This window comes from Rhinolophus hipposideros, assembly GCF_964194185.1.
Source record: "Rhinolophus hipposideros genome assembly, chromosome: 22".
NCBI classification, from domain to species: domain Eukaryota; kingdom Metazoa; phylum Chordata; class Mammalia; order Chiroptera; family Rhinolophidae; genus Rhinolophus; species Rhinolophus hipposideros.
Window position 1 is genome coordinate 43,534,725 of NC_138068.1, and position 25,637 is coordinate 43,560,361.

Genomic DNA, 25,637 nt, shown 5'->3' on the forward strand with positions numbered 1-25,637 from the left:
TTCGCTTCTAATAAATTGATCTTTCATCACTGTATTTCTGTGTCTTGTTCAATTCTTTGCTCGAGATGCCAAGAACCTGGACACCGTGCCAAAAAGCGCCTGTTCTCCAAAAACACCTCTACTTGATGTCAGCCTACTTGGGTCAAAAACAGATGAGCCCAGGAGCTTTCAGCTACCAAGTACCGGAGACCCCCATTGGGTGTGTTAATAATAAATACATGTAGTGCTTATCGGTGTCAAACACTGTTCTGTTTCATATGTCAACTTATTTAACCCACACAACAGCCCATCTGCAACAGGGCTAAGATTAATGCCACTGTACAGAGGAGGAAGTAGAAGCACACACAGAGAGTCTGAGTGTCTTGCCCATCGTCCCATAGCTGGTAAGCAATGGAGCTGAAATTCAGACAAAGGCAGTCACATTGGATGCTTGTGCTGCCTCCAAAAATGCCAAGTGTTCAAAAGTCACTCCCCCACTCCACACTGTCAGCTGACTCAAAATTCCTAGTAATTCAGCTTCACGATTATTTCTTGACTTTGGGGAAGAACCTCTCTATCAGCCCTGAATTTCTCAACCTCCCATTCTTCAGGTGCATGAGGTTTTGTCATTGTCGTGCTGTGTTGAAGGCAGTGACACTTGGTATGCACTCAACTTTGTTTTCCTTATTTCAGTAATTTTTACACATGATCTTAGCCAAAAGGCCGAGAAGCGATATTTCAGTAATTTTTAAAAGCTAAGATGCTTTTACCAATCCCTGCATACCACTCCTGACCCAGGCCTGGAGTTTGAGGCATAGTGGAACTTGACAGTAGAGTAGGGACATGAAAAAAGGAAGAAAAGTGTCCTCAGGATGAGCCAAACATTACCTAGAGGCACATGTCCCCCTCCACATCCATCTCAGGAGGGAGGCAAACTGCCCAAATGCTCACCATCTACTGAATCTAGTCACTTGAGTGGTCCGCATCTCAAATGCTTCTCTGATTCTTCCCCAAACATAAAAGGCTTGAAAGAGTATTTTTGAAAACAGTACATTCTCTACTCTGGACCTTGGACATACAGGGCATTTCAGTTTAATCTCCAGCAGTTCCTGGTATTGTCAGTGAAAGGCACATCTCAATTCTACTATTCATACAACAAAACCGTTTCTGGATGATGTCCTGGGGAGAGGAGTGACAGCCCGTTAGAAGTTAATCCAGTGCTTAACAAACTTTAATATTTTTCTGCCAGTTAATGTGGTGATGCATAAAATTAAAATGGAAAGTCTCTCCTAATTAAAGTATTCATATGTCCTGGTTTGCCTGGAAGAATCAGGGGTTATGCTGTGTCTCAGCATAATTACTAATAGAGCTTCTTTCACTCCCAAAAGAATCTGGTTTGAGCATAATCCATCATCAAGGTGTGAGTCAAAGCAGAAAAGGGTCAGCTTATGTCAGCGAAGCTTGCTTTGTTTTGGTCATTTCTACAAAGTTGGGAGAATAGTAATGGTTTCCCCATGTACCTCAGGCTTAAAGGTAGATACGAAAAGATTGTCAATAGAAACCTATATACAGCTAACAAAAGCAGTAATAATAATGCAGGGTGGGTTATCAATGGCCTACATTGTCACCTTTACCCTTTGCCCTCGGAAGGCAGCCAATCAGTGGAAAATCAGACAGTGTGGGGCCATGTGGGGATAGGCAGTTTTCTTCTTTAGTCTCACCGTCCACATCATCCCTTTAAGGCCACCCAGAGAAGGGTAGAAAAAGAAATAACCAGGACAGCTGACACTCACTGAGTGCTGCCCATAGCCAAGTAGTCTCCCAGTCATCGCCTATACTCCTGTGTGATGGATCCTCACAGCACCCCACCAGGTAGTTACTGTCATCAGGCCCACTTTCCAGACGTGGAAACTGAGGCATGAAGAGACTGAGGAACTTACCCAAGGTTGCATATCTGGTAAGAGGTGGAGCTGGATTTGAAACAGGCAGGTTAGTTTCAAGGCCACAAGACTGCAGTGTCCTGCCCTGTCTGTACTATGTGGTCTCGGAATACCCCGGGCCTGCCCTGCTCTGCTCCCCACTGCAGCAGTCCTGGCACAAGTACACAGCTCTTTCCTGCACTGTTGCAACAGCCCCGAAGGCTCCCTATGCAGACCTCACAAAGGGCCATCCTCTGTCAGCAGTCCGGGAGCTACACAGACCTCAGCTCTAACACTGACACCAGTTTATCCAGGTCTCTGCTTCTTCACAGCTCCAGATGAAGATCTTAAGCCTCCACCAGGCACACAGGTACCCTTCGTCTGTTGCAGCCTCACCACCTCTCATCATCACCCATGACATCCTGCTGCCCTTCCAGGTACCGAATGCTGCTGCCACATTACAGCCCATTCCTCAGGCTCCCAGGAACATCTGCCCTGCTAGCTTATCCCTCTGCAAGTTACCTTCATCCTCACTGCTATGACCATCTTTGCTATTGCCACCTTCTCTGTGAAGCCTTTCATGACCTCCACCATTGCCACCCTTCCTTTATGATGCCAGGTACTTTCCCATATGTCTGCTAGAGAAGTTGGTGAAAATCCAAGGTCCCTGCAGCCCTACCCACAGTAGACCATCACCTCATAGTGAGGCAGCACGTGCATTACCTGCATATCATTTGTTAAATGAATGAATACTCAGTCTCCCTAACCCCAAGACTCCAGTAATGTTAGGTTTAGCTGTTCCCGTAGTGGCATGCATCACACTGAATATGGACTGTTTTCTAATAACCATGGAAGACAGCAACACATATTTACCTTACTAAATGCTAGCTTAATTTGCTTCGAGGTATACATACCTGTGGGGTGGAAAGGGGCAGAAACAGGAAATGTTAGGAGGAAAATTCTCAAAGTGGAGATGGGAAGGATTCCAAAGGCTCACAGGATAGGCAGGACAATGAGAAATATATTTCAGGGAATGGAGGGAGCTGGCAATTAAATGGACAGAGAGGACAGCAGATGTGGGGCATCTAGGAGTTCGGAACAGCCTTGGGTCACCTCCCCATCAGGCCCAGAGGGGACTTTCTGTAGGGGGCTCATTTAAGGGTCTCTTCCAGTCCAAGATTAAAGGGAAAATCCACTATAATCCTCCCCCTACAAGTCTGAGGTTTCTCTTGGCCTCTCCCGCAAACACCTGCACCATCTAGAATGATAAAGTTGCCATCTGCTTCCCCAAAGGGGTTTCTCCTAAGGGGCACTGATGAGAATGGGGTCAGAGGAAGGATAGACCCAGGTAAGGAGTCTCCATAGAGGAGAGGAGGACCATTAGGACAAACATTGCAAATGAGTCTGTTGGGTAGCAGAAACTGGGGACAGAGATTGGGATCAACTACTGTGTTGCACAAATGCTGATCACAGCTGCGCTGTGCAACCCTCCCTAACCCCCGCACCCCCCCCCCAAAAAAGGCCTGTATCAATAGCAGTGGGAAGCCTCCAACCCCTCCTCTGAAAGGTCTCCTCCAGCTGGCCTCAAGCATATTGATGCCCCTCCCCAGCCACCCACCATAGCAGCTGGGACGTCAACCCTGGTGACCTGGGAGCCACTTCCAGAGGCACCAAAGGCTTTTTGGCACTGTGCTGGGGGCTCAAGCAGGCCACCACCCCTCAGCAGTGGGCCTCTGAAGGGCCAGTACCACCCTTCAGATAAATTTTCAAGGCAAATCCCCACTTGATAAAATTTGCTGTGCACTGGTCCAAGGAGCAGGGCTATGGCTAGGGTTGACAGGGTGGGGAGTTACAATGTAACTTGTCCAGACAAGGATCTTCTGCCCAGGGTGGAAAATCCCCACTCTCCAGTTTGAAAAGGAGGAAGCCCAGACCTGAACCCCAACACTTCCAGACTGTCCTCTCCACAAGCACCTTTCAGAGACCCTGGTGGAGATGCGCAGCCCAAGACAGCCAGTTCACATGGTGGAGTTTTCGAAACATCTGGTTCCAGTGCCCGCCACCTCTGTCGGAGCTGCCCTGCACACCCAGCACTCGGGTCAGCGGTTGGACTTCTTTTGTGGCATGTGCCTCTGAGTGCCCGTGTCCATTCCTTGCATCCACCCCATCTCAACCACACCGAAATCTACCTGAGTAGGTCCTGGGAACTGCCAAGGAGCGGAGTGCGGGAAGGGGGCAGCTGGCGCCACTGACAAACCTGGAACTCACCCCTACCGAAGTAGAAGCCGCCATAAAATGAGTTTAGTGATGGAACAGACCCTGCAGGTCTTCCAGAAATGTAAGGGTTCCTGGTGGAGAGGGGGAGGATATCAAGCGCTGGGCAATTGGCTCTGCACTCTCAGGTTAGTACTCCGGCCACACCGGTGTTTCATTACTGCAACTAGGGCTCCCTTTCCAAGCAGGGGAGCGGGCGGCGAAGGTGTGGGAAAGAGCGTCTCTGGGGGAAGGCGCGGCGGAGGAGGGAGGCCGGGCAGGAGTGTGGGGGGGCCTAGGGCGGGTCTGGATGCCCGGGGGCCAGGGCCAGGGAGGAGCCGAGGCTGGAGCGGCCGAGGTGGGGAAACCCAGAGGGGCACTGGGCTTCCGGAGCCGGGGCCACGCAGCGCGGGATTGGTGGGCGCTCTCGCGCGGCGCCCGCCGCCCCTACTGCGGTGCAGCAGGAGGAGCCGAGCGCCGGAGCCCGGGCCTGGCCGCCCCCCGCTGCCTCTCGCGCTGCATCCTCTGCGCCACGCTCCCGCCACCCCGGGTGGGCACCGGGCTCATGATGGCTCCTGCGACGCTGCCCAGCCCCAGGAAGGGCTTGGAACAGCCTGGCCCCCCGCGGCCAACGCTAGCCTGGCCCCAGCAGAGGAAGCAGCGGCGGTAACGGCGGGCCCAGGAGGGGCGGCACGGTCACCATCCAGTGCAGTTATGCGCTAGTGGGCCTGCCTGGTGGGCCTGCTGGGCAACGCTTAGTCATCTTCCCCATCCTCCGCTATGCCAAGATGAAGACAGCCAGGCTGTCGCCGATGAGCTCTTCTTGCTGAGCTTACCCTCGTGGCCTGGCTGGCAGCCCTGTGACACTGGCCCTTCGGACTGGTGCTGTGCAGCGCATGGCTCAGAGAGGACGGCCTCCACATGTTCGCCAGCCTCTGCTGGCTGCCTGTGCTCCGCGTGGACTGCTATCATACGAAGCTGAGCTGCACCCTCGGCGCGTCGACACCTACCTGCGGCCCAGCGTGGCCAAGCTAGTTAACTTGGGCGTGTGGGTGGCGTCCTTGCTGATCACCTTGCCCATGGCCATCTGTGCAGGCACCAGGCCGGCGTGGGGAGGCCAGCTCGTGACCTGCAACCTACACTGGCGCACCTGGCCCGGTGGGCGGTCTTCCACACTTTCCTGTTGGGCTTCCTGCGCCGATCCTGGCGGTCAGACTGTGCTACTTGCCTATGGTGGGGCAAGATGCGGGAGGTGGCACTATGGGCTAGCTGGCAGCAGGTGAACCGCTCAGAGAAGGTCAAGCAGCTGCTGCTGATAGTGGTGGCCGTCTTTGTGTTCTGCTGGATGCCTTTCTATGCGGTGCAGCTACTGAACCTGTTTGTGACCAGCCCCGATGCCACCGTCAACCACGTGTCCCTTATCCTCAGCTATGCCAACACCTGTGCAAAACCTATCCTGTACAGCTGTCTCTCTGACAACTTCTGGCATTCTTTCCAGCAGATTTTCTGCCTGTGCTGCTGCCTCCTGGATGCCGCTGTCAGTGCTGAGGAAGAGCCTCTGGACTGTTAAGCTGCTGCTCTCAGGAGCAGAAGTAAGACAGGAAGCATAGCCCCTGCTCCCCTGCCAGCAGGAGCCGGTGCAACAAGAACCCAGTTGCAAGCAGGTTCCCCTCACCAAGACTGTTGTCACACAGCAGCCTACTGGTCTGTCCCCTGTACCTGCCCCTAAAGAGAGGAGAGTCTGTGAGACGATCCCCTCAGGGACTTTGCTTCACCTTTGTGCTCACACCTTATGTCTCCCTGTTTGGTCCCAGAGAATGGCTGGTTAGCCGATGATGGGTAAGATTCCCCATGGGGGGCACACCTAAGGCAGGAGCAGCTGTGTGGGCACCAGCAGGAGAACCCACGGGGTGGATAGAGGTGGGCATAAGCCCCTGCCTTCCCCCGGCTAAGGAGAGCGTCTGCCTTAGTGGCTGCATTCCTTCCCACAACCTGCTTGGGAAGACATTCAATGGTGTGATAACATCAGTTCTCCATATTTATTTCAGTCGGTTTCAGCATAAAGGTTTTGTCCCTGGGCAAGGTACATCCATCCTAAGACTTACCGTTCCGCTGCCGCAGGCAAGGGTGATTGGTTTCAATCAGTTTCCTACTATAATGGATGACATTCACAGACCATGGAGAAAACAATGTTACTTCCTCGTGTGTACATCAATAAAAGGCACAAGGTGGCCTGATTCTGGGCTGTCAGTCCTTTGAGGCTATGCGACCCTTGGCTCCCTGTTCCATAACTTTCTTGATTTCAGTTTCTTTCTTTTTTTTTAAATTAAAGTTAATTGGGGTGACAGTTGTTAGTAAAGTTACATAGATTTCAGGTGTACAATTCTGTATCACATCATCTATAAATCCCATTGTGTGTTCACCACCCAGAGTCAGTTCTCCTTCCATCACCATATATTTGATCCCTTTTACCATCATCTCCCACACCCCTCCTCCCTTTGGTTTCTTTCTTAACCCTTCGCTGCCCCTTCTCATTCACTCACTGTCTGTGTTGTGCTGCATGCCACACAAGACCACTACCTTCTGAAGAGCCCTTTCCCCACCCACCCAGTGTGGCCACCTCCAAGGGGGTCTGCGTCACCCTTACAGCCCAGCAGACTGCCTCTCCTGGATGTTCACCTAAGAACTACCACCTGTTTCCCCCACGGCCACCTCCTCTCAACAGTCTGTCTGTGTGCCAGCCCCAAGAGCATCAAAGCTCCTCTGTTTTCTCCTCGTCCAAGGACTCTGGCCCTCGGAAGGAAACTTCAATTGGGGAGGATTCCTCTGAGCACTGGTCTAGGATATTAGTCACTCCTGAATTTTTGGCTATTTTTCAAGGGGTAGAAAGCAGGAGGATGCCAGAGAGGAATAGCTATCTGCACGTGACTTGTTACAGCAACTCTGCATGGGAGAGGATTGTCGGAGGGTGGAGGCAGCCAGCGCCCTTGCTCTGTGCAGTTTCTGCCTTGTGGTGGGGATAGAGCATATACAGAAAGAGAAAGGAGGGAGAGAGATGCCAGCAAGCACTCTCCCTTTGCTTTTGTTCCTGGGCTCTTGTGCTAAAAGAGATTTGTATTAACAGCCTGAGGCACCAGCTTTGTCACTCTGAGGACCAATGATTGCTTGCAATCACAAGTGTCATGCTGGTTGTCCTAGGCTAGTAACAGTTTTCTAGTGAGTAGAAATGGTTTAGGGAGATCTGACGTGGGGTTTTTTATGAGGCATAAAAGCAGGTCAGTAATAAAAAGTACAGCGGATAAATCTCATCCAGCTCCTATGATGCAATCTTTTTTTTGCCTTGAACCTTTGGCATCAGAGGATGAGACCTCGTGAAGGTGGCAGTTTATACCATGATGGTGAGTGGGAGGGGATCCAAGGGACGGAAAGGAAGACCAGAGAATGCAGATGGAAATCAGCCTGGATTTTGGATAGAGAAGGCAGCTCTATCACCCAGTTAAGGAAAAAGTCAACATTCAGTAAAACATCAGCCAGATGTAGATAATAAATATATTTAAGCTGAACACAGTAAAAGGCCATAACTTTTGCCTGATGTTAACCCAAGGATAAATTATCTTTCCCCCAAAGACAAAGTCAGCTTAAGAGGAGCTTCAGTCCTGCTTTCTGCTAAAAGCAGAGGTGGGGGCTGAGGAAATGCTTGTAATGCTTACTTATGCAGGAATGTGTAGTGAAAACATGCTATTAAACATGCATGAAGTGCTATGTGGGAGACTCCAGCTGGCTTAGCATAGCAAATGAGACTTCTGGTTTGGTTGGCTTGGTCCTGATGGTGAGGGGAAGATATGGGGGAAGGAGAGGGAGGGACAGCTGAAGAGAGTGCACCTCTGCTCTTTGCAGAGGTCTCACTTCCTGGCAGGAGGGCTTCAGGAGAAAAACATCCTGTACCTGTCAGCTTAGCAGATATTGCCTGTCTTGGGTGTTCTCAGACAGCCAGCCGACATTCCACTGTGGGCACAGGCAGTGTGTTGGGAGGCTAAAGAAAATCATCAAGGCAGGACCAAGCAGGAAGGGCAAGACCCCAGGGCACACTTTGATTCTACCACGAGCCAAAGTTTCTCTCTAAAAGTGAAAGAAAGGGAGAACACACCCCTCTCTGAAGCCTTCTGACCAAAGTCAGGGTTTTACCAGATGTGAGCAGGTTCCTGGTATAAGAGAACCTGAGAGCTGAGTTTTGGTCTTAGACACAGTTGTCATATGACCGAGGTCAGTGACTGAACCCCAGGATCCTCACAGTTCTGCCTGCAAAATCAGGATCTCCTTCTAGTACCAACACATGGTGATTCTCAGAAGTATAACCCTGTGCTTTTTTTCACACAGCTGCATATTCTCCCTTACTGATTGAGAAAAGAAAACACCTTGACCTAAACTGTCTTTGGGCATAAAACCACTGGATACTGAGCCTTCCAGTGGCCAGCCAGAAGAATGATCTGTCGAGTGTGGTCAGTGCTGATGCAGTGGGTCTTCTCAGGCTGGAGGGCCAGGAGAGAGGCGGGTTTTCAGAGTCTGTGCGCTCATGTGGTATACATTTGTCTTGGCGAGAACGTGCGTAGCCAAGTCTGTACTGTAGAACAGAGACATGCACATGCATTGGAAGCTCCTAACTAAGGTGCAGTCCCTCTTGAACCCACAGATACACATGCATGCACACGTGTATGCACACACACACCAACACACCCAGACATGGACCGTCTGGCCTAACTGGTCAGTGCCCATCAGCGGTACCTTGAGCACCCACAGGGCGTCAGTGCTGCTGTCTGTGTAACTGTAACTTCTTCACAGTGTTTAAAGCTGAGCTATTTGTTTGTTTCCCAGTGCCAGGCAGTGCCCAGTGCCCGGCACTCGATGAACGTGGCTGACCTGAGCTGCAAAGACACCTCAGGCTGATGGCAGCGAGGTAAGGAGTCCTTGGCACTGGCAATGTCTGAAGCGGGAGTGGACTCCTGGGCTTTGTGCCAGCCTGGCTGCGGGGGGGGCCTTCTCTTTATTCTCACGCAGAGACTCTCTCTGGTCCAAGTCTCTGATGAGCAAGATGGGACACTGACTAGGAGTCTCGGCAACACTCATGCTCCGCTGAGTATTTAAAAATGCAACCTTTTAAACATGGTTGGTGTTGGTTGAAGGAGAGACAGCCTTAGGTGATGGAAAAAAAGGTCCCTAGGAGGTAGGGATTTCAGCAGCAGCTGGGCCCTGGGAGCAGTGACTTAACCTCTCCAAGCCTCAGATTCCCACGTCAACTCTGCACAAAGGAACGTGGTACGTTTCGAGTGCTTCCCAGCTGTAAACTATGCTTCCTCAAGAACACTGGAGAGACATGCTAACTGAGACATGGGAAGTTAAACACAACATTCCTTTATGCTTAGTGCTCTCTCCTTCACTTGTTGAAAATGAGCGTTACCACTGCCCTTGGCCCTGTAATAATAAATCGTGCAGTGGAGGGCGTAGAGTCGGGGTCCTATTGGGTGATCTCCTCTTCAGTGTCAGAACCTTCTCAATTCCTGGGGCTGAATGACTCTGGGAATGCTGCCTGCATAAACTACAAGGTCTCTGTTACAGCTGGTTGCACAAAACCCTCTCTCGTGGTTAGTGTGCAGCAAGTTTGCAGTGAATTGAGGTCAGTGATGGAGATGGCCAGGTTCCTAAGGGCACTGACATGTGTTACCTGCCTGACACTGGCTGTGAAGGCACTTTGACCTTAGTGCTGGTCTGCTTACTGGGACCAGGAAGAACAGTGTTTGGCTGCAACATAAGTGAAACCATATTTTTTATCATATGTAGAAATAGTCTTCAGGCACCCCTCCATCAGTGAACTTGCTTTGCCTTTTACAATTGCCTTTAATTTACTCTTCAGTGACAATCCAGGTGTTTAATTTTTCCACAGGGTTGGGAAGATGTATTAGGACATGGCAGGCAGTCATGCATTGGGCTTTTTGCCCTGTTTGTCAGCAGCATATCTTTGAGCAAAGATGAATACTATTTTCATATTAACCTTTAAATTCTGGCTTCACTTTCATTAAAAAACACCCTGCCTAGCACCCCTTAGGTGCTAAAGGCTGATATGAAAGAAAACCCAAGCATGTGTGGCATGTGTTGATGTGCTGCCTCAGAAATGAGATGGGGAAGCCTGAGCACTGACTGGGCGTATCCCCTCACATTTGGTTACCAAAGCTCTTCTCTGGTAGGCTGTTGGTCATGAATCATGCCCATCTCTCACACTCCCTCACCCTAAGGAGATAACAGAACAGCCTCAAATTCCTTAGGCACAAAGGTCCGAATCCTAAGATCGGGTGCCCCGTCCCAACTCCACAGTGTTGTCCACCGCTAGTTAGCACTATGTATACCCGAAGCTCTGCTCTGGAGGTGTGTACAGGTCATGTCCTGGTGAGTGTGCAGGTGGGAGTGCATGTGGAGAGCACACAGAATTCTGCGTCTGTCCGGCAGCGCAGCTTCAAGGTGCAGGGGAAGCCTCTGCAGATATTTCCCCTGTCCTCATGAAGCTCAGAGGTTGGTTAGTGGCAAAAGATGGGCATTCATCAGATAAGCACAGAACTGAGAGTACAATTCTAAACCAAAATAAAAATGATACACAAAAGGAATTTAGTTTCACGAGATGACATACTAAAAGAACCTGACCTTGTCTTAGGGCAGTGCTCCCCAGGAGTGGCTGCATGGGAATTAACCAAGAGAGGAAGGGGTTGGGGCCAAAGGTGTGGAGGGATCTCAGCAGAGGGGTCAACATGTACAAAGGGCTTGTATAAGGAGGCACTGAAGGTGCCATGGCACCACAGTGACAGGTGTGGGTCTATCTTGCAAAGAAACCCATCAACTCCAAGTCTTTGTAAACCAGGGCACACATGCCCTCTACTTTTCAGGGAAAGTCGGCTGGAGGATTATGTCCTTTTCATTTCAACTTTCAGTAACTTTGTATCTACTGGAAGGAAGGGTCCCCAGTCGTATGAATGAAGTGGCTTAGTGTCCAATAAGATAGGGCACTTTTGAAAATGGGGGAGAGCCAATATATTTTTTTAAAAAATCCAAGATCATTAACTGTGTTGCCTAGAATGAGAGTACTGACTTTGCTAAAATAAAACCTGTGGTTTCCTATTATCACAAGACACCAAGGGCATCTGCTGCTGCTGTGTGGGGATTGAAATGACTGGGTCGAAATGACTCAGGGCTGCCCAAGGGCAGTGCCAGCACAGTGTAGATGTGTGGTGGGGTGGGTAAGACAACACACTTGGAAACATGCAGACGAGCAATAGAACACCCACTTATCAACCCAGAGTGATAGCAGGAAAACTGCATGGCCCTAGAGAAAGAGCAGAACAGTAGGGGTAGAATCTACCCCTAAGTGTGCAGTGACTGGCCCAGAGGAAGGTTCACCATACAGGTTGGGGCCAAATGACAGAGAAGACAGATGAAGGGGCTGATGCAAAGAGTTGTTTCACAGGGGTTGGGGGAGTGGGAGTGTTCTTTTTGGCCTTTTTTTACATCAAGTTTTTTGTTTTTTTGTTTTCAGACATTCTGAGGGGGCTGTGATTTCTTTTAAATCTCTTTTTATTAAAGTATAATTTACAGATGATAAAATGCACTCTTTTAAAGTCCACAGTTCTATGAATTTTGACACATATACATTTGCAGTTGTTTCACTGCCACACCAATCAAGGTAGGGACTATTTCTGTCACCACTTTTTTTGTGGTGGCCATGATCTGTACCCTGAGGAGGTGGGCAGACAGTAGCATGACAAGAGGGGAACAGAACTGGGGACAGTGCTCTCCCCAAATCGAGAAAGGCCACCCAACCATTACCATTTCCTGGACTCTTTTTCCCAGGTAGGGAGACCTCAATCAACTTATTTAGTAAATTGTGTCCTTTTGATTTTCTGGATTTGAAAAGACACACCCTGGGCTCCAGAAGCACCTACCCACAAACTCGGGGCTTGACTCTGACCCTGGGCATGTTGCTAACTTCTCAATGACCTCAGAGGCTTTTACTCTGAGCTCTGGAGAGAGTATGGCTTCCCCACCAAGCCAGGGCTTCAAAACTCCCTTTAAAACCCTGCAGAGTGGAGTATCCTTCAAGACTCAGCCCCATCAGAACTGTTGTTCCATTTGTCGTGGGCCTCAGACGGCTTGCTACTAGGTTTGAGCTGCTCCATCATCTTAGCTCCATATTTATTACAGCATGTCCTGTGCTCTGCAAATTCAGACAAATGAAACAGAAAGTGGGAACCTACCTATCCTGATGCCAGGAGGGTGATGGCCAGCAGCTGCCATACCTCAAATATGCAGAAGAAAGCAGGTTTCATCTCAGGATAATATTGGTCATGAAATGTCCTGCTTAAAACAAGGTTTATTTCAGGCAGGGGGACAGGAAATGTCTGGTCTGTGGCCCCTGAAGCATCATTATTGTCGTGTACCCCAGGTGACAACCTTGCTGTTTTTCACTGGATCCCATCTGCTGTTTGCTCCCCATTTCCAGGGGCATGACTTGGAGCAAGGCACCCCAAGGTTCTTTTGTCTTTCACAGTCACACTTTCAAAAAATTTCCTAAGAGAATTTTGATTCTGTTAAAATTTGATGTTAAAAAACATATTTTGTTTCTCTTGTAAGAGGAAACTGATTGTTTGCCTACATCTGAATCTGCTGACCAAAAAAAGGAGAAAGGTCTCTCTCAAAACAAAGAGAGAGAGCGCTGAACACATTCTGTGTGTGTGTGTGTGTGTGTGAGAGAGAGAGAGAGAGAGAGAGAGAGAGAGAGAGAGAGAGAGAGAGAGAGAGAGAGGAAGAAGAAGGAGGAGGAGGAGGAGGAGGAGGAGGAGGAGAAGGGAAGGGAAGGGAAGGGAGGAAGGAAAAGAGAGAGGGAGGGAGGGAGGGAGGGAGGGAAGGAGGGAGAAAGAAAGAAAGAGCTGGGCATTGCCTGTATTATATAATGAAGAAATGCCTGAAAAAGTCAGGGGATGTGTTTTCTAAGGAGCTTGAGGACCCCTCCAACAAGTCATGACCATGGTAAAAATGTACAAAGAATGTTACGTTCTTTGTAACTTCTGTTTTCCTTGAAGAGGTGATATAATAATTAACCAACATTTTAACATAAGAGCAACAGGGACCCCCCCCCCCCAAAAGTTAGAACTGGGAGATATTCTGTCACCTGGCCTCATCCACATACAGAATGTCAAATGTCACCAGGAACCTCAGAAAGGAATGGAGTGGTTTGCCACATGAGATGCAAGTGGGCAGCACCCTCATTTCCTTTGCACATATCTTACTGAATTGCACCCCTCAAGTTCCCTCTTCTCTCTGAAACTGCATAATGTGGGGGTTTGCTGTCTTGCTTTTTTTGCTTATTTATACATTCCGGGGGGCTGCCAGGATTTTTGGCAACACAAGTGCACAACTTGGGGTGAATGAGCAGGACATTGGGAGACATATGAGCTGGGTTTCATTAAAACCTATTTGCTGAAAGTAAAGAGAGTCAGGATGTCTGGTCATAGCTTAGAAAAGATCATCTTTGTAATTCAAACATGAAAACGGGACCCTTGGTATGGGGAGATCTTTTCCCATAAAGGGAAAGAGAGCATAGCAAGCCCCAGGGAGGAAAAAGGCCTGATTCTGTGTGTGTAGATTAGTTCAGTGGAAGCAAAGGGGAAGGGGCACCAGTGAACTTTCTAGAGTGATGAAAGTGTTCTATATACTGATGATGGCAGTGGTTCCAAGAGTGTATGTAGTCTTCAGGGCTCATGGAACTGTTCCCTAAAAGGAGTGAAATTTACTGTATGTCAATTATACCGTAATTTAAAAAAAAGAAAATAAAGTGCAGTAACTACTTTCTGGGCCTAGCAAACTCTTCTGGGGGCCTGAGCCTAATAGCCAGCAATTTCCTGGCCTGCGGATCTTAATGTTTCTAAGTCCCTAATCAATGAGCAGTCTTTGCTCAGAGCTTAGATTCATCTTTCCCCACAGAGAAAGAGGAAAAGGAGCAAATGTGCGTATATTGTACTGACAGAGAGTTCCAAAAGGGCCCTGAACTTTAGTTGATTACGCTGCCTTCCCTGAGAAGAAGAAGGTGACAGCACTCACTGTTTCTGAGTGGGCAGTCTCTGATGTGCAGCAAGGGCAATTTGGCCATGGGGAGGAGTCACAGAGGTGTCTAAGCCCTCCTCGTTAGGGGCCCAGGCCTACGGCCCACTTGCAATGCCAGTGTGGCAGATGGTGGAAAGGGTCAGAAGTTTGCCCCAAAGTCCCACTGTGAAAGTCTGCGCACAATGGGGCCTGTGCACCATTTGTCACTGATGATTCTTTCCTCTTTTGCAGGTTCCTCTTTGGTGTTGTTAAACATGAGGGCCCCAAGTGATGTTGAGGGTGTGTGTGTGGGGGTGGCACAGCTCTGGGTTCTGCCTAGGCTGAAGCCACCTTGCTCTTTCTTCTTTGGGCCTTGAGAAAGCAAGCAGGGCTTTTGTGGGATGTGTTCTCTTCTTCTCAGTGGCTTCCCTGGGAGCACAGTGGAGGGGATCTCTACACTCAGTCTTTTGATGGGCCTTGTGAGCAGGGACAATAGACCTTGGAAGCAGGATTTTACAGCTCTGGAGGCTGCTTCTCCCCCGTACTGACTTCTTCCTCCTTAAGCTCTGCTTGATGCCCTGAATCCCACCATGACACTTCCTCTAGGATTGGCAGCATTCTTTTTTTTTTGCAATTTTAATTAATTAATTAATTAATTAATTTTTTAAGGAGGGCACAGCTCACAGTGGCCCATGCAGGTATGGAACCGGTAACTTTGGTGTTATCAGCACCACACTCTAACCAACTGAGCTAACTGGCCACCCCAGCAGCATTCCTTCTAAGTGACTGCACCTTGTCTTGAAAGAATACTTTCCTCTTTCTGTGTGACCTTGAAGTTGCCCTCAAAACCCTTAAGATCTCAACATAATCTTTTTCTTTATTCACTTATGCATCCACTAATTTGATGGCACATAAGCTGACATTTATTGGGAACCTGCTATGTGCCAGGACCTGTGCTAGGTCACCTCATTTAATCGTCATGGAAACGCTGTGAGGTGGCACTGCCAACATGTCTTTTTACAGCCTTAGAGGGGTTTCATGGCACTCATGGTCCTGTGACCACCAGGTGTCAAATCCAGGTGTATATGACACACACATTCCATGCTTATAAGGCAAACTGTGCAGCTACCTGCTCATGGAGACATGCAAATAAGTCTAGAATTGTTACCTTTCCAAACAATTGCAGTACATAAATCAAATATCAGCACACTCTTATTAAAACTACTTGTGTGGTACATTTGCACCTAGAAACCAATATCTTTACTCTGGCCTGCAGTTAATTCCCTCTCCTCCTCCACTCTTAGCTCGCCATTTCCACTGTGTCAGCCTTGTCTTGGCCACCCTCCTCCCTGCTCACTATTCTGTATGCCCTCTGCCAAGACCCTTCCCAGTGCAGGGCCTTTTCATGTGCCACTCCTTCCACCAGACTGCTCTCCTCTCCCTTCTGCTTTGACTGACCGATGCTGCTTCTTCAGGTCTAGCATTAAGATCAGCTCATCAAAGTCTAGTCCTCTAAATCTAAAGCCTGATTCCTGGTTGTGCTGTGCTTCTCCTTACCAGCTCTTATCATTGTTTCCAAGTTAAATGCAATTTGGGGGCAATCATTTGTTTTATGTCTCTTTCCCCCACCAGAGTGTAAGCTTATCAAGGCAGGGGCTTGTTGGCATGCCTATCATCATGCCAGGAAAAGAGAGCATGCTCAATAAACATTTGCTGAACTAATCCACGAAAAGAGGTTAGGTCCGAGGGGAAGAATGAAAAGCAATTTGACTCATAAAATCAAATTCTGACTTATGCAGAAATACCACCTTAGCCTTCTCTTCTAGGGCTTGCCCACTCTGGAGCATCATCTGCAAACATGTAGCACTTGATAAGGTTTGAGACTCCCCCTCAGACCTGGATGTCCAACAATGTGAACAGAAAGCAGAGACTATACAGGTTCACTCACAGCCCCTGTTCCATAAGAACTATCCTGGTTTTAAACGCTGGGGGATAGTTTTTTTTTAATTAACTGTTTATATGGTCCTGGTGTCTTTCTCAAAGAGGGTCTGTGGTTTCTTAGTTGTTTTGAGAATCTCAAGTTCAGATGAAGTCTGTAAACAGGCATGCTGATCTCCCAGGAGACAGGAAGTGAGGAAGATACGGAGGGTCTGGGCCCCCAGCCCATTAGGGTTCTGGGGTCCGAGATGCTCTGGTAAGGGTTCTTAAAAGGGGTCTTAAAAGTGTGCTTTGGTCTTCTTGTGTTCTTAAGAAAATACCACTCCTCTGAAGGAAGAAAACCTAAAACAATGGGCCTTTGAAAGGCAATTTGACAGCTACTTCGGAGCAGACCCTTTTGAAAAGTGGAAGGTTGGGTAGTGAGGACAGATTTGTAAGGTACACCTCGCTCCTCTGGACCCTCAGCACAATTTATCTCTACCTGCTTTGCCCCACTCAGCATGTTCTTCCTTCATAGGTACCTTCTATTGAATTTGGTTTTCTGCTAGTCTACGTACCAAACTCCTAAGGGCAACATTGCTCAGTCAGTTATCTGGGTAGGGCACTGCTCATAGTAGCGCTCAACACACACAGCCAGAGCTGTCAACTTCATCCAAGATGAATGATAAAATCTCCAACTGTGGCTTCACAACAGTAACTACTCAGATTAAAACTGAGAAGTTACCAGATACATAAAAATATTTGGATATTTGGCAAACTCAATTTTCTCCCAAATTCTGCTTCATGAAAATTTTCAGGGTGTTGCATATAAAATTCAGCCAATTCCACCAACCCAGGAAAAGGGGCCCAGGAAATATGTATATTTAAAAAATAAAGTTTCTAATAATCAACAGAAATGAGAATGATTTAATACTGCATGAGACTTCGGTATGCAGAAACAATTGTTGGAATTTGAGCCGCAGACTGAGACCCCTTCATGACTGTTGTTTGCATACTTCAGAAAGAAGATAATACCAAACCATGGGCAGGACACACAGCTGGGATTCTAGATGTGCCCCAGACTGTTTCCTTAATTTATCCCAACAAATAACCCTTTAATGTGTTTTAAAATGCATGGACGCAAGTCCTGTGTATGAAGTTGTTATAATTACAGAAGGAAAAATATAAATATTTGTGCACACAGACATAACATGAAGTCCCTCTACAGTGAAAATAATCTCTTCTGGAAAGATCTTTGAAAGTCAGAGATGATGCCACAAGCAGATGGAAGCTAGTGATGGGTGTGGAACAGCCTTTAGATGCATTTCATGGTATTTGCATTGTTCACCAACCCTGTTTAATGACATAAAATGGGGGACAGGGGAGGGGAGGTGAACAGACACAACCCAAGAATGCATTGTTATTTGTTTATTTTCTACATGTGATGTCATAAGCAAGGGTTTTGCCCACGGTCTAGTTTATCTCCAATAAATAAATAACTATGTACAAATATACTGAGTTTACAAAATAGTAAAGGAAAATCTTTGTGTCAGGAAAGATACACTTACATATTTTTTTTTCCATACATAATTTCATTCCTAGCTTAGTTGAACCAAAGACCCTGTGTAGCAATGTTGAAAAGTGTGTACCTAGTCTTTTCTATAGGAAAGCAAAGCTGTCACATGAAAATTCCTCAGTTTCTTGAGAAAAGGGGGCCTGGCTTGGCCTGCTACTTGCTACTGATCCATATTTAGTATATTCCAGAAACTTGGAAGCTGTCTGGAACAGCTCTCCTCAAACTTACTGGGCAGATAAACCCCCTGCAAATCTTGTTAAAATACACGTTGTCTTGCTGCAGGTGGGGTGGAGCCCAAGTTTCTACATTTCTAACCAGCTGCTTCAGGTTATGAGGTCCCTCTGAAGTGGAAGAAATTCTCAAGGTCTTGATCAAGGTGAGGCTCTAATTGGGCATCCTCTAGGCTCTATCCCCAAAACCCCCCAAAAAACAGTACAGCTGGTTTTAGTTTGGCCTACAAATTACAAAAACAGTGAGCGTCAAAACAGTAATTGGCATGAATTATGCAGCTCAAAACTTTCTTACACTGTCTCCTAGGAGGTGCTTCCTTCTTCTCTCAATCTAGAGCAATCATGTGAACATTTCAACACTGCTAAAAATGAGTAATAATAATAATAATAATAATAATAGAACAGGCAACTGCATGAGAAGCTTAACAACAATTACTACCTTTCAGTCTAAACCAAACAATAACAATAATAAAATCCAGGCTCACTGTTCACAAAATAAAAATAAAAACTCCTTGGGTCAAATTTCTATGACAGTCCAGCAACATTAATTTAAGAAATGCCTCTCACATCTTAACCTTTTTAAAAATGTTATCATCACTCCGGAAGCCTGAAACTTCAGGATAAATTAGCAAATCTGATAAAAGAACAAATGCCTAATCATTCTTGTTTTTAGTGTTTTTGTTTCTGTTTCACATAAGAGTTCTGTCTAGGCAGACAGCTAAGAGCAGAAGTAGGGTCAGACACAGGTAAGGTGGCTCAGGTGGGTGGCAAGGGGAAAACTGGGAGGAATGAGGGGAAAATGAGGCTTGGTTTGTAAATGTGGGAGGTTGAAAAAAATTCACCAAGATACGTTAACTGCTACATGATAAATCAGAGTACATAAATATATAGATAGGGAAGGAGAGAGAGAGAGAGAGAGAGAGAGAGAGAGAGAGAGAGAGAGAGAGAGAGAGAGAGAGAGGAATGGCAGGAGGGACTCAAAAGTGGGTCTGAAGACACACACACAGGGAAAAAAGAAAAAGTGCCCAAATACTTAAAAAATAAATACCTTGGTCATCATCGATGACAGGACTACACTCACTAGTTCATCAGATCATAGTCTGCGCAAAAGGCTGTGGACAACTAACCCCTCTTGTACCCCATGGGGAGGGCATGGGACACTCTGCAGTCTCTGTTTTCATTGTACACTTGCCATCTCTGCCCAGCTGTCCCGTCATCTCATGAGAGAAACTGGGGTGCACCCTCCTAATTCCCTCTCCCCAGCGATTCATGGAATCAGTGAAAAAAAGGGTGAGGGGTCTTTTCCAGTTCTGATGCCCGCTAAGGGTGGCCAGGGAGTAAGGCTGGGGGGAGGTCAGGGGGATAAGGCACAGGAGGGAAGGAAAGGCCCAGGGAACAGCTGGGTCAGGGAGGGAGGCCCTCAGAGGCTGTGAGACGGGTGCCCCTTCAGATGTGCTGCAGCACAACCTCTTTGGCGGAGGCTCCGCACTTGTAGTCCAGCTCGGCCCTCGTGGCCCCTTGCTTCTTGCGCAGGTGGCAGAGGAGTGCCAAAAGCGCCACCACCAGAGACAAGCTAGCGATGGAGATGCCAATGAGCGCCCCAGAATGCAGAGATCCTGCAGGCGACGGTGTCAAGGTGGGCCCAGGAGTGGGGCTGACCGGGGGCTCTCCAGAGCCGCCCTCGTCGCCGCCGCTCACCTTGATAGGGTCACAGTCAGTGGCAGTCTGGCCGGCGAGGGCCGAGGTGGGCCCGCAGATGCACTCGTAGGAGCCGGGGAGGTTGCGGCACGCGTGTGGCGGGGGGCAGTGTCCATTGTCGCACTCGTCGATGTCGGTGCACATGGAGTCCTCGTCCAGGATGTAGCCCTCGGGGCACCGGCAGAAACCTGAGGTGTTAGGATCGCAGTCAGCTGGGCATGCAGTCTGGTTGCAGAACATCTGGCACCTGTGGGAGTCCTGGGGGTCGGGCACAAAGCCCTCGGCGCAGACGCAGCGGTAGTCCGTGTGGCCCACAGGCTGGCACTGGTACTCGCAGTTACTCCCCACGCACGGGTCCACGGACTGCAAGCACTCGCCGTCCACCAGGTCGTAGCCTTGGTAGCAGTGGCACTGGAAGCCGCCGTCCACGTTGACGCAGCGCTGAGCGCACAGTCGGGGCAGCTGCGCGCAGTCGTCCACGTCCTCGCAGTGGTGCCGGTCGGCCGCCAGCTGGTAACCCACCGAGCACATGCACGAGTAGGAGCCGGGCACGTCCGGGTTGCGGACGCAGAACTGCTGGCAGAGTGTGTCGCACGAGTGCTCCCCAGGCGCGGCGCAGGAGCGCCCGTCGGCATTCAGGTCAAAGTCGGCGGGACAGAGGCAGCGCGACCCCCCGGCGCTTCGGTTACACGTGTGCTGGCAGCCGCCGTTCTCCACGTAGCAGTCCCAGGCGCCTGGCACCTTCGCGCCCCAGCGCGCCTCGGCCTCTCCCGCCAGCAACTCGCACACCAGCTCCACGCCGAAGGGCGCCACCGCGGCGGAGCTACCCACGGGCAGCGCCTGGAAGTCCGCGCCGCGCGCCCCGAACGGGGTGCTGTAGGCGATCGCGACGCTGGCGGCCACCGCGGCGCTGGGCTCCACAGCCAGAGGCCTGCAGGAGGCTGAGAAGTGGAACTCGCAGAGGAAGCCATCAGACTCTGTGGTGCACTGCCGTTCCTCCCAGGCCGGTTTGCTCGGCTCGTGGGCCGCGGCAGCCGAGACCACGACGCACAGCGGACCGCAGAGAGGTGTTGGGTCCTCGTGGAGCAGCGCCCAACTGCTGTAGCTGGTGCGGTTGTCGCCGGTAACCCACTGGAAGCCGCGCAAGGGACCGAGGGACCCTGGGTCGCCACAGCCGGGCGGGAGCTGCAGGCCGATCCACAGGCGAGGGCCGGGGCCGCCGTCGCCGCTCAGTAGCAGGGAGATGACATCAGCTGCCACTGAGGAGCGCACGGTCATCAGGTGGCCTTGCAGGCGCTCACAGGCCTGGCTGGCGGCGAGGAAGGTCGCGGAGCCCCGGAAGAGCGCAAAGCAGTCGTGCTGAACGCACTGACTGCCGCGAGGCTGCGGTTCGGGGGGTGCCCGAAGCCCCAGGGTGGCGGGGGCCAGAACGCTGAGCAGAAGGACGCGGAGCATGCTGTTTCGGCACCCCGCGTGCAGGTGCCAGGAAGAGCGCAGGCACCGCGACAGGGCTGGAGCCCCGCCCGGGCTGAGAAGCGCAGGGCGCCGGCAGCTACAGCGGCTGGCGTCTGTCCCAGAGCGCAGGCGTCGGACCACTGCGCGCAGCCCCCGCGAGGCAGCCTCTGACATGCGGTGGGCCCTGGCCCGAGGTTATAAGTGCGCAGCCCTCCCTCCCTGAACGTTCGGGGAAAGGAAGGAAGTGCCCGGGGGGAAGGGCTGATGCTGCATTCTCGGATTACTGGGTTCTCCTGACGCCTTGTTCCCGCCCTCGCGCCTGGGATTACCTCTCCCGGCTGAGTAAACCCAGCCCCGGCGCTGGGCGGTCCCCGCGCGGGGTCGCCGAGCGCAGGCGCCACGGGAGGACAGCGCTTCTGTCAGCAAGGCGACAGTCGTGCTCCTTCCACGCGGGCCACCAGGCTCGCAGCCCTAAAATGGACTTAATCCGCAGCTTCCCCTAATCTCTTGGTCCTCTTTCTTTTTCTTCATAAATTCGTTGTACAAACCGGTCTCAAGGACAGCCTGGATTGCAGAACTCTGGGAAGATGAGACGGGATGATGAAGGCTGTGAATGAAGAAGGGTGAAGGGAGTTAGTTCAGGACATGCGGGGCCCCGGCAGGAGCTGCTCCTCAAGAAGAGGACTTTGGGAGGGGCTGCCTAGGGCGTAGACTTCCCCAAAGACAACAATCGCAAGGAGACAGCTAGACCCCGCCCAGGGCTAGGGCTCCTAGCCCTGGAAATTGCGGTGCGCTGGACTCCAGAAGACCGAGGATGTGGCTGGGACAATGACAGAGGAAGCCGGGATGACTGACCTAACGTCCCAACGCTGGTGCCCCCCGCCCCCCACCCGCCCACCCCTGCTCAACTAGGGACACAGGAGTCCCTGAGCATGAGCAACCAAGGCCAGACCTCATCTCATCGTGTGGAAAAAGTCTCCGGGATGCTGTCGTGCTCCAAGGTCCTGCCACCTCTCAGAAGCCATGGCAGGCAAATTTCTGCTGAGTCCCGTCGGGTCAGGCGTCTTGTGGGGAACGTTAGACAGTGTGGTCTGTTTTTGCCCAGCTTCACAGAGGTACAGCCCATCTTGCCTCCCCCAAGGAGGAATCCTCCCCCGGGAGCCCTCTCCTGCAGGCGTTGTGGACTTCAAGGTGGATCCCACTCGAGTCTGTTAGGAATTTTTCCATTTGGCTGAAAGATCAGACTGATACAGAGGTGTATATAAGTGTCACTTGTGTGGCAAAGGGCATTGAAGAGGGCCCTGTGGACGTGCAGGGTGGGGAGAGCTGGGAGGAGGAGATGGGAATCTGTCACTTTGGCGACCTTTTCCGCTTATTCATTTATGGAGAATGCAGAGGGGTGGGTCCCAAACATAACAGAGAGTGGTACAGTGTGTGTGTGTGTGTGTGTGTGTGTGTGTGTGTGTGTGTGTGTGTGTGTGTGATACCCTAGGCCTTCTCTCCACTATGGTGACTCACAACCAAGCACCAGGAGGCGGCGCTGTTGAACTCTAAACAAAGCCACAGAAGTCAGAGATCGCCAAGCTTATACTGAGTGTGTGTGTGTGTGTGTGTGTGTGTGTGTGTGTGTGTGTGTGTGTGTGAGAGAGAGAGAGAGAGAGAGAGAGAGAGAGAGAGAGAGAGAGAGTTGGGGGTGGTGGGGACGCCCCAAGGATTCCACAGCTTATGGGGGAGGAAGGAAGAGTCTTGCCTCTCTGGTCCCGCAGAGCCCCGACTTTGTAAGAGCAGGAGAGTGTGGTGTCCTTAGGAGAGAAACACAAGCATCTGTCGGCTGGACTGGACTGACCTAGAGTAACCAAGGGAGGTGAGACATGGACACTCTGAAAGTGAAAGCGGAGAGGTACAATGGTCCCTCTCAGCACTCCCTGATGCCTGGGGGCTGAGAACTGAGAGCTGCAAAGACCCCAGAATGTTCCTGCTGAGTGCTGCTAGGTCCTGGGAAAGCTGCCCCAGCTCCCACACAGAAACGGGAAGAGCAAGGCATGGAGACTGAGATCTGAAGCTCCCCCAAACAGCGCGACTGCTCCCCTGAGAAGAGGAAAGAAAGAGCATCAGATTTTGGAGAATCCAGCTGTCCCCAGTGGGAGAAGGGCAGGTGCTGGCCTGACATCCCACACTGGCTGCCTGGGCTTAGTCAGAAGTCATGACTCCTGTGCACAGCCCTCCCACACCAGGCTGCATGGAGTGGCCCAAGGCCTGCAGATGAGGGCTGGAACCTTGCTGGGACACTGCTGAAAGATCTCAGAAAGAGGAGACATTGCCTGGATGAGTGAGGGGACAGGAGCAGCTATATTCTAGTTCCAATTTTACTAAGAATTTCAAAACTGTGACAAAGCACTAAACAAAGAGTGGAGTCCTCCTGAGGCTGCCAGCCCTTAAAGGAGCCGAGGGACATTCAAGCACCTGGTTTTCCCCCACACCAGGCTGGTTCACTCCTTGGATGGGTTCTAGATGATTAATCATGACCGCCTTTTGTGCAGAATCCTAGTTAAGTCTCCTTGAGCCTATTATTGATTCTTGAAAGAAAAAGAAAAAAAAAAAAAGATTGAAAGTCTGAGAATAGCCCTAGTAACTGAGTCCACATGAGAACTCGATGCCTGTGGGATTTGAGCCAACTTTTTATAAGGAGGTGTTGGATGTTTCAATATAGAAAAAGACAAAAACAAAAACAAAACAGGACAACAACTGAATGGCATAGAGCATTGACCATGGGTGGGTCACCCTGCAAAAGGATGTGTGGATACACCCATTTGGCCATTCCCATCCCACAGACTTTACCTCTAGTCCTCAACAAACATCACCTCTTTCTTCAGGGGTGATTGCTCTCTACCAATCCTTTCCCCTCTCTAGTCATCACTTTGAAGCCTTTTTGCATGCTTTAACTACCCACATCTTCTTCTCTACACTTCCGGTAGTAGCTGGGCCACTCCCTCTATCCCTATGTGGATGATACACCAGTTCCTGTGTTTAACCAGCCCCTGAGCTTGCCGCCCTCGCCACAGTTCCCCCACCCAGGACTGTTTTATGGAATAACCCCTTAAAGAACACTGATTGTCTCCTAAACACTGAAGCCAATAACTTGTTTTCAGGCTTCATCTTTCTAGACATCTCTGTGCAGTTTTCACTCTTGAGCCCTTGCTATTCTCAAGTCTCTTCCTCCCATGATTTCTGAGACACCTATCTTCCTGTGACCTTCCTCTCCTCCTGCCTCTGTTGACCCCTCTCACCCTCCTGCCCCATGACAGTGTCCGGTCCTCAGGGTTCTGCCCATGGACTTCACCTATCTCTTTACATCCCACCCTTTGTCAAATGAATGCATTCCCCTTGTAATGATATCCATGTCAAAGCGGACTGGGGGTGGGATGCCTAGAAGGGACCCCCCAAACCATTCTTTCCCTGTATCAATATTTGAGCTACCCCACTTGAAATCGTCACCTCTGCTTCAGACTTCATCAGTTTCTCTGTCTTGTCCTTGCCCTTATCACTGCTCCTGGAAGACAGCTCTTTTTCTGGCTTCTTTCCCTTCTGGTTCTTCACCCCTGCTGACAGCACCTGGATCCTCACACCCCTCAGATATGCCCATGTCCATGTCCTGCTAAGGGAAACCCAAGCTGCTTCCGCTCCCTCTGCACTCAGCCTCCCCACACTGAAGGTGCTGATTCACTCTGACTCTACTCTGCGGCCACAAAATAGGAAGTTTGCCCTCAAGGGTCTTCATTGGGGTTTGGTCCTAGTGTCCTGCCCCACTCACAGTTTTAAAGGCTGGTGTCCCATTGGCCCCCATGGGTGCTGAAAGTCCCAGCAAAAGGGACTCCTGCTGACTGTGGAAGAAATGCCTCATCCCATCTCACCTTCATCCCAGAGCTCCTGTCTTTTCCTCTGCCTTTACCTTCGCTCTATCTACTGAAATTTGACCTTTCTTTCAAGGCACAGACGGCACACTGCCCCATCAACAAGTGTTTCTCAGTAACCAAACCAGAACTGATCTCTCTGTGAAGTTCAGAGGACTTTCTTTCAGCACTTTAGCATTTATCGCACCTTCCCTGCTTTCTAAGTCCTCATGTACTTATGCTCTTTGCTAGACTCACAATCTAATTTTCCTAGGGGTAGATCATTATTCTTATGCGTCTGTATCCCCATACAGGCAACAGCATGTTGTGTGCATACATGGCATTCAAGCGTTATCTCAGTGACTGTTGTGGGTGTTTCTTTGTGGCCCCCTCCAGTGTGACTTTCTCTTGTCAACTTGTGCACACAAGATGGCAGACCTCAGAGCCTCAGAGTTAGGAGTGTGGGTTTTGGAGCCAACTTGGCTGGATTTGAGTCCCAGCTCCATTATTTGTAAGTTGTGTCATATTTGGCAAGAAACCTGGCCTCTCTGTGCCTCTGTTTCTTCAATTATGTGATGGGGGTCATAATAGTTACCCCTTC

At 50.1% G+C, this 25,637-nt stretch overlaps 2 protein-coding genes across 2 annotated transcripts; one reads left to right on the forward strand and one right to left on the reverse strand.

The window, feature by feature from the left end:
- Positions 1-4,716: 4,716 nt before the first annotated feature.
- Positions 4,717-9,095, forward strand: SSTR4 (somatostatin receptor 4; the record flags this gene model as incomplete). The annotated part of the gene is given in 13 exon segments (XM_081033784.1): positions 4,717-4,741; positions 4,744-4,809; positions 4,812-4,949; positions 4,952-4,987; positions 4,990-5,012; positions 5,016-5,114; positions 5,117-5,294; positions 5,297-5,344; positions 5,347-5,387; positions 5,389-5,718; positions 5,722-5,765; positions 5,767-5,890; positions 9,024-9,095. Coding segments are annotated over 13 exon segments (1,224 nt in total).
- Positions 9,096-17,096: 8,001 nt separating this feature from the next.
- Positions 17,097-22,424, reverse strand: THBD (thrombomodulin). Its single transcript, XM_081034748.1, has 2 exons — positions 22,099-22,424; positions 17,097-21,753 (listed from the first exon to the last, which is right to left on the reverse strand). Exon 2 carries the CDS (start codon positions 21,318-21,320, stop codon positions 19,440-19,442), a length of 1,881 nt encoding a protein of 626 aa, XP_080890874.1. The 5' UTR covers positions 21,321-21,753; positions 22,099-22,424; the 3' UTR covers positions 17,097-19,439.
- Between the last annotated feature and the right edge of the window lie 3,213 nt (positions 22,425-25,637).

What these genes read in the sequence shown, in the direction of transcription:
- THBD (XM_081034748.1), bottom strand. Translation starts at nt 21,320, where the DNA reads ATGTCAGAGGCTGCCTCGCGGGGGCTGCGCGCAGTGGTCCGACGCCTG.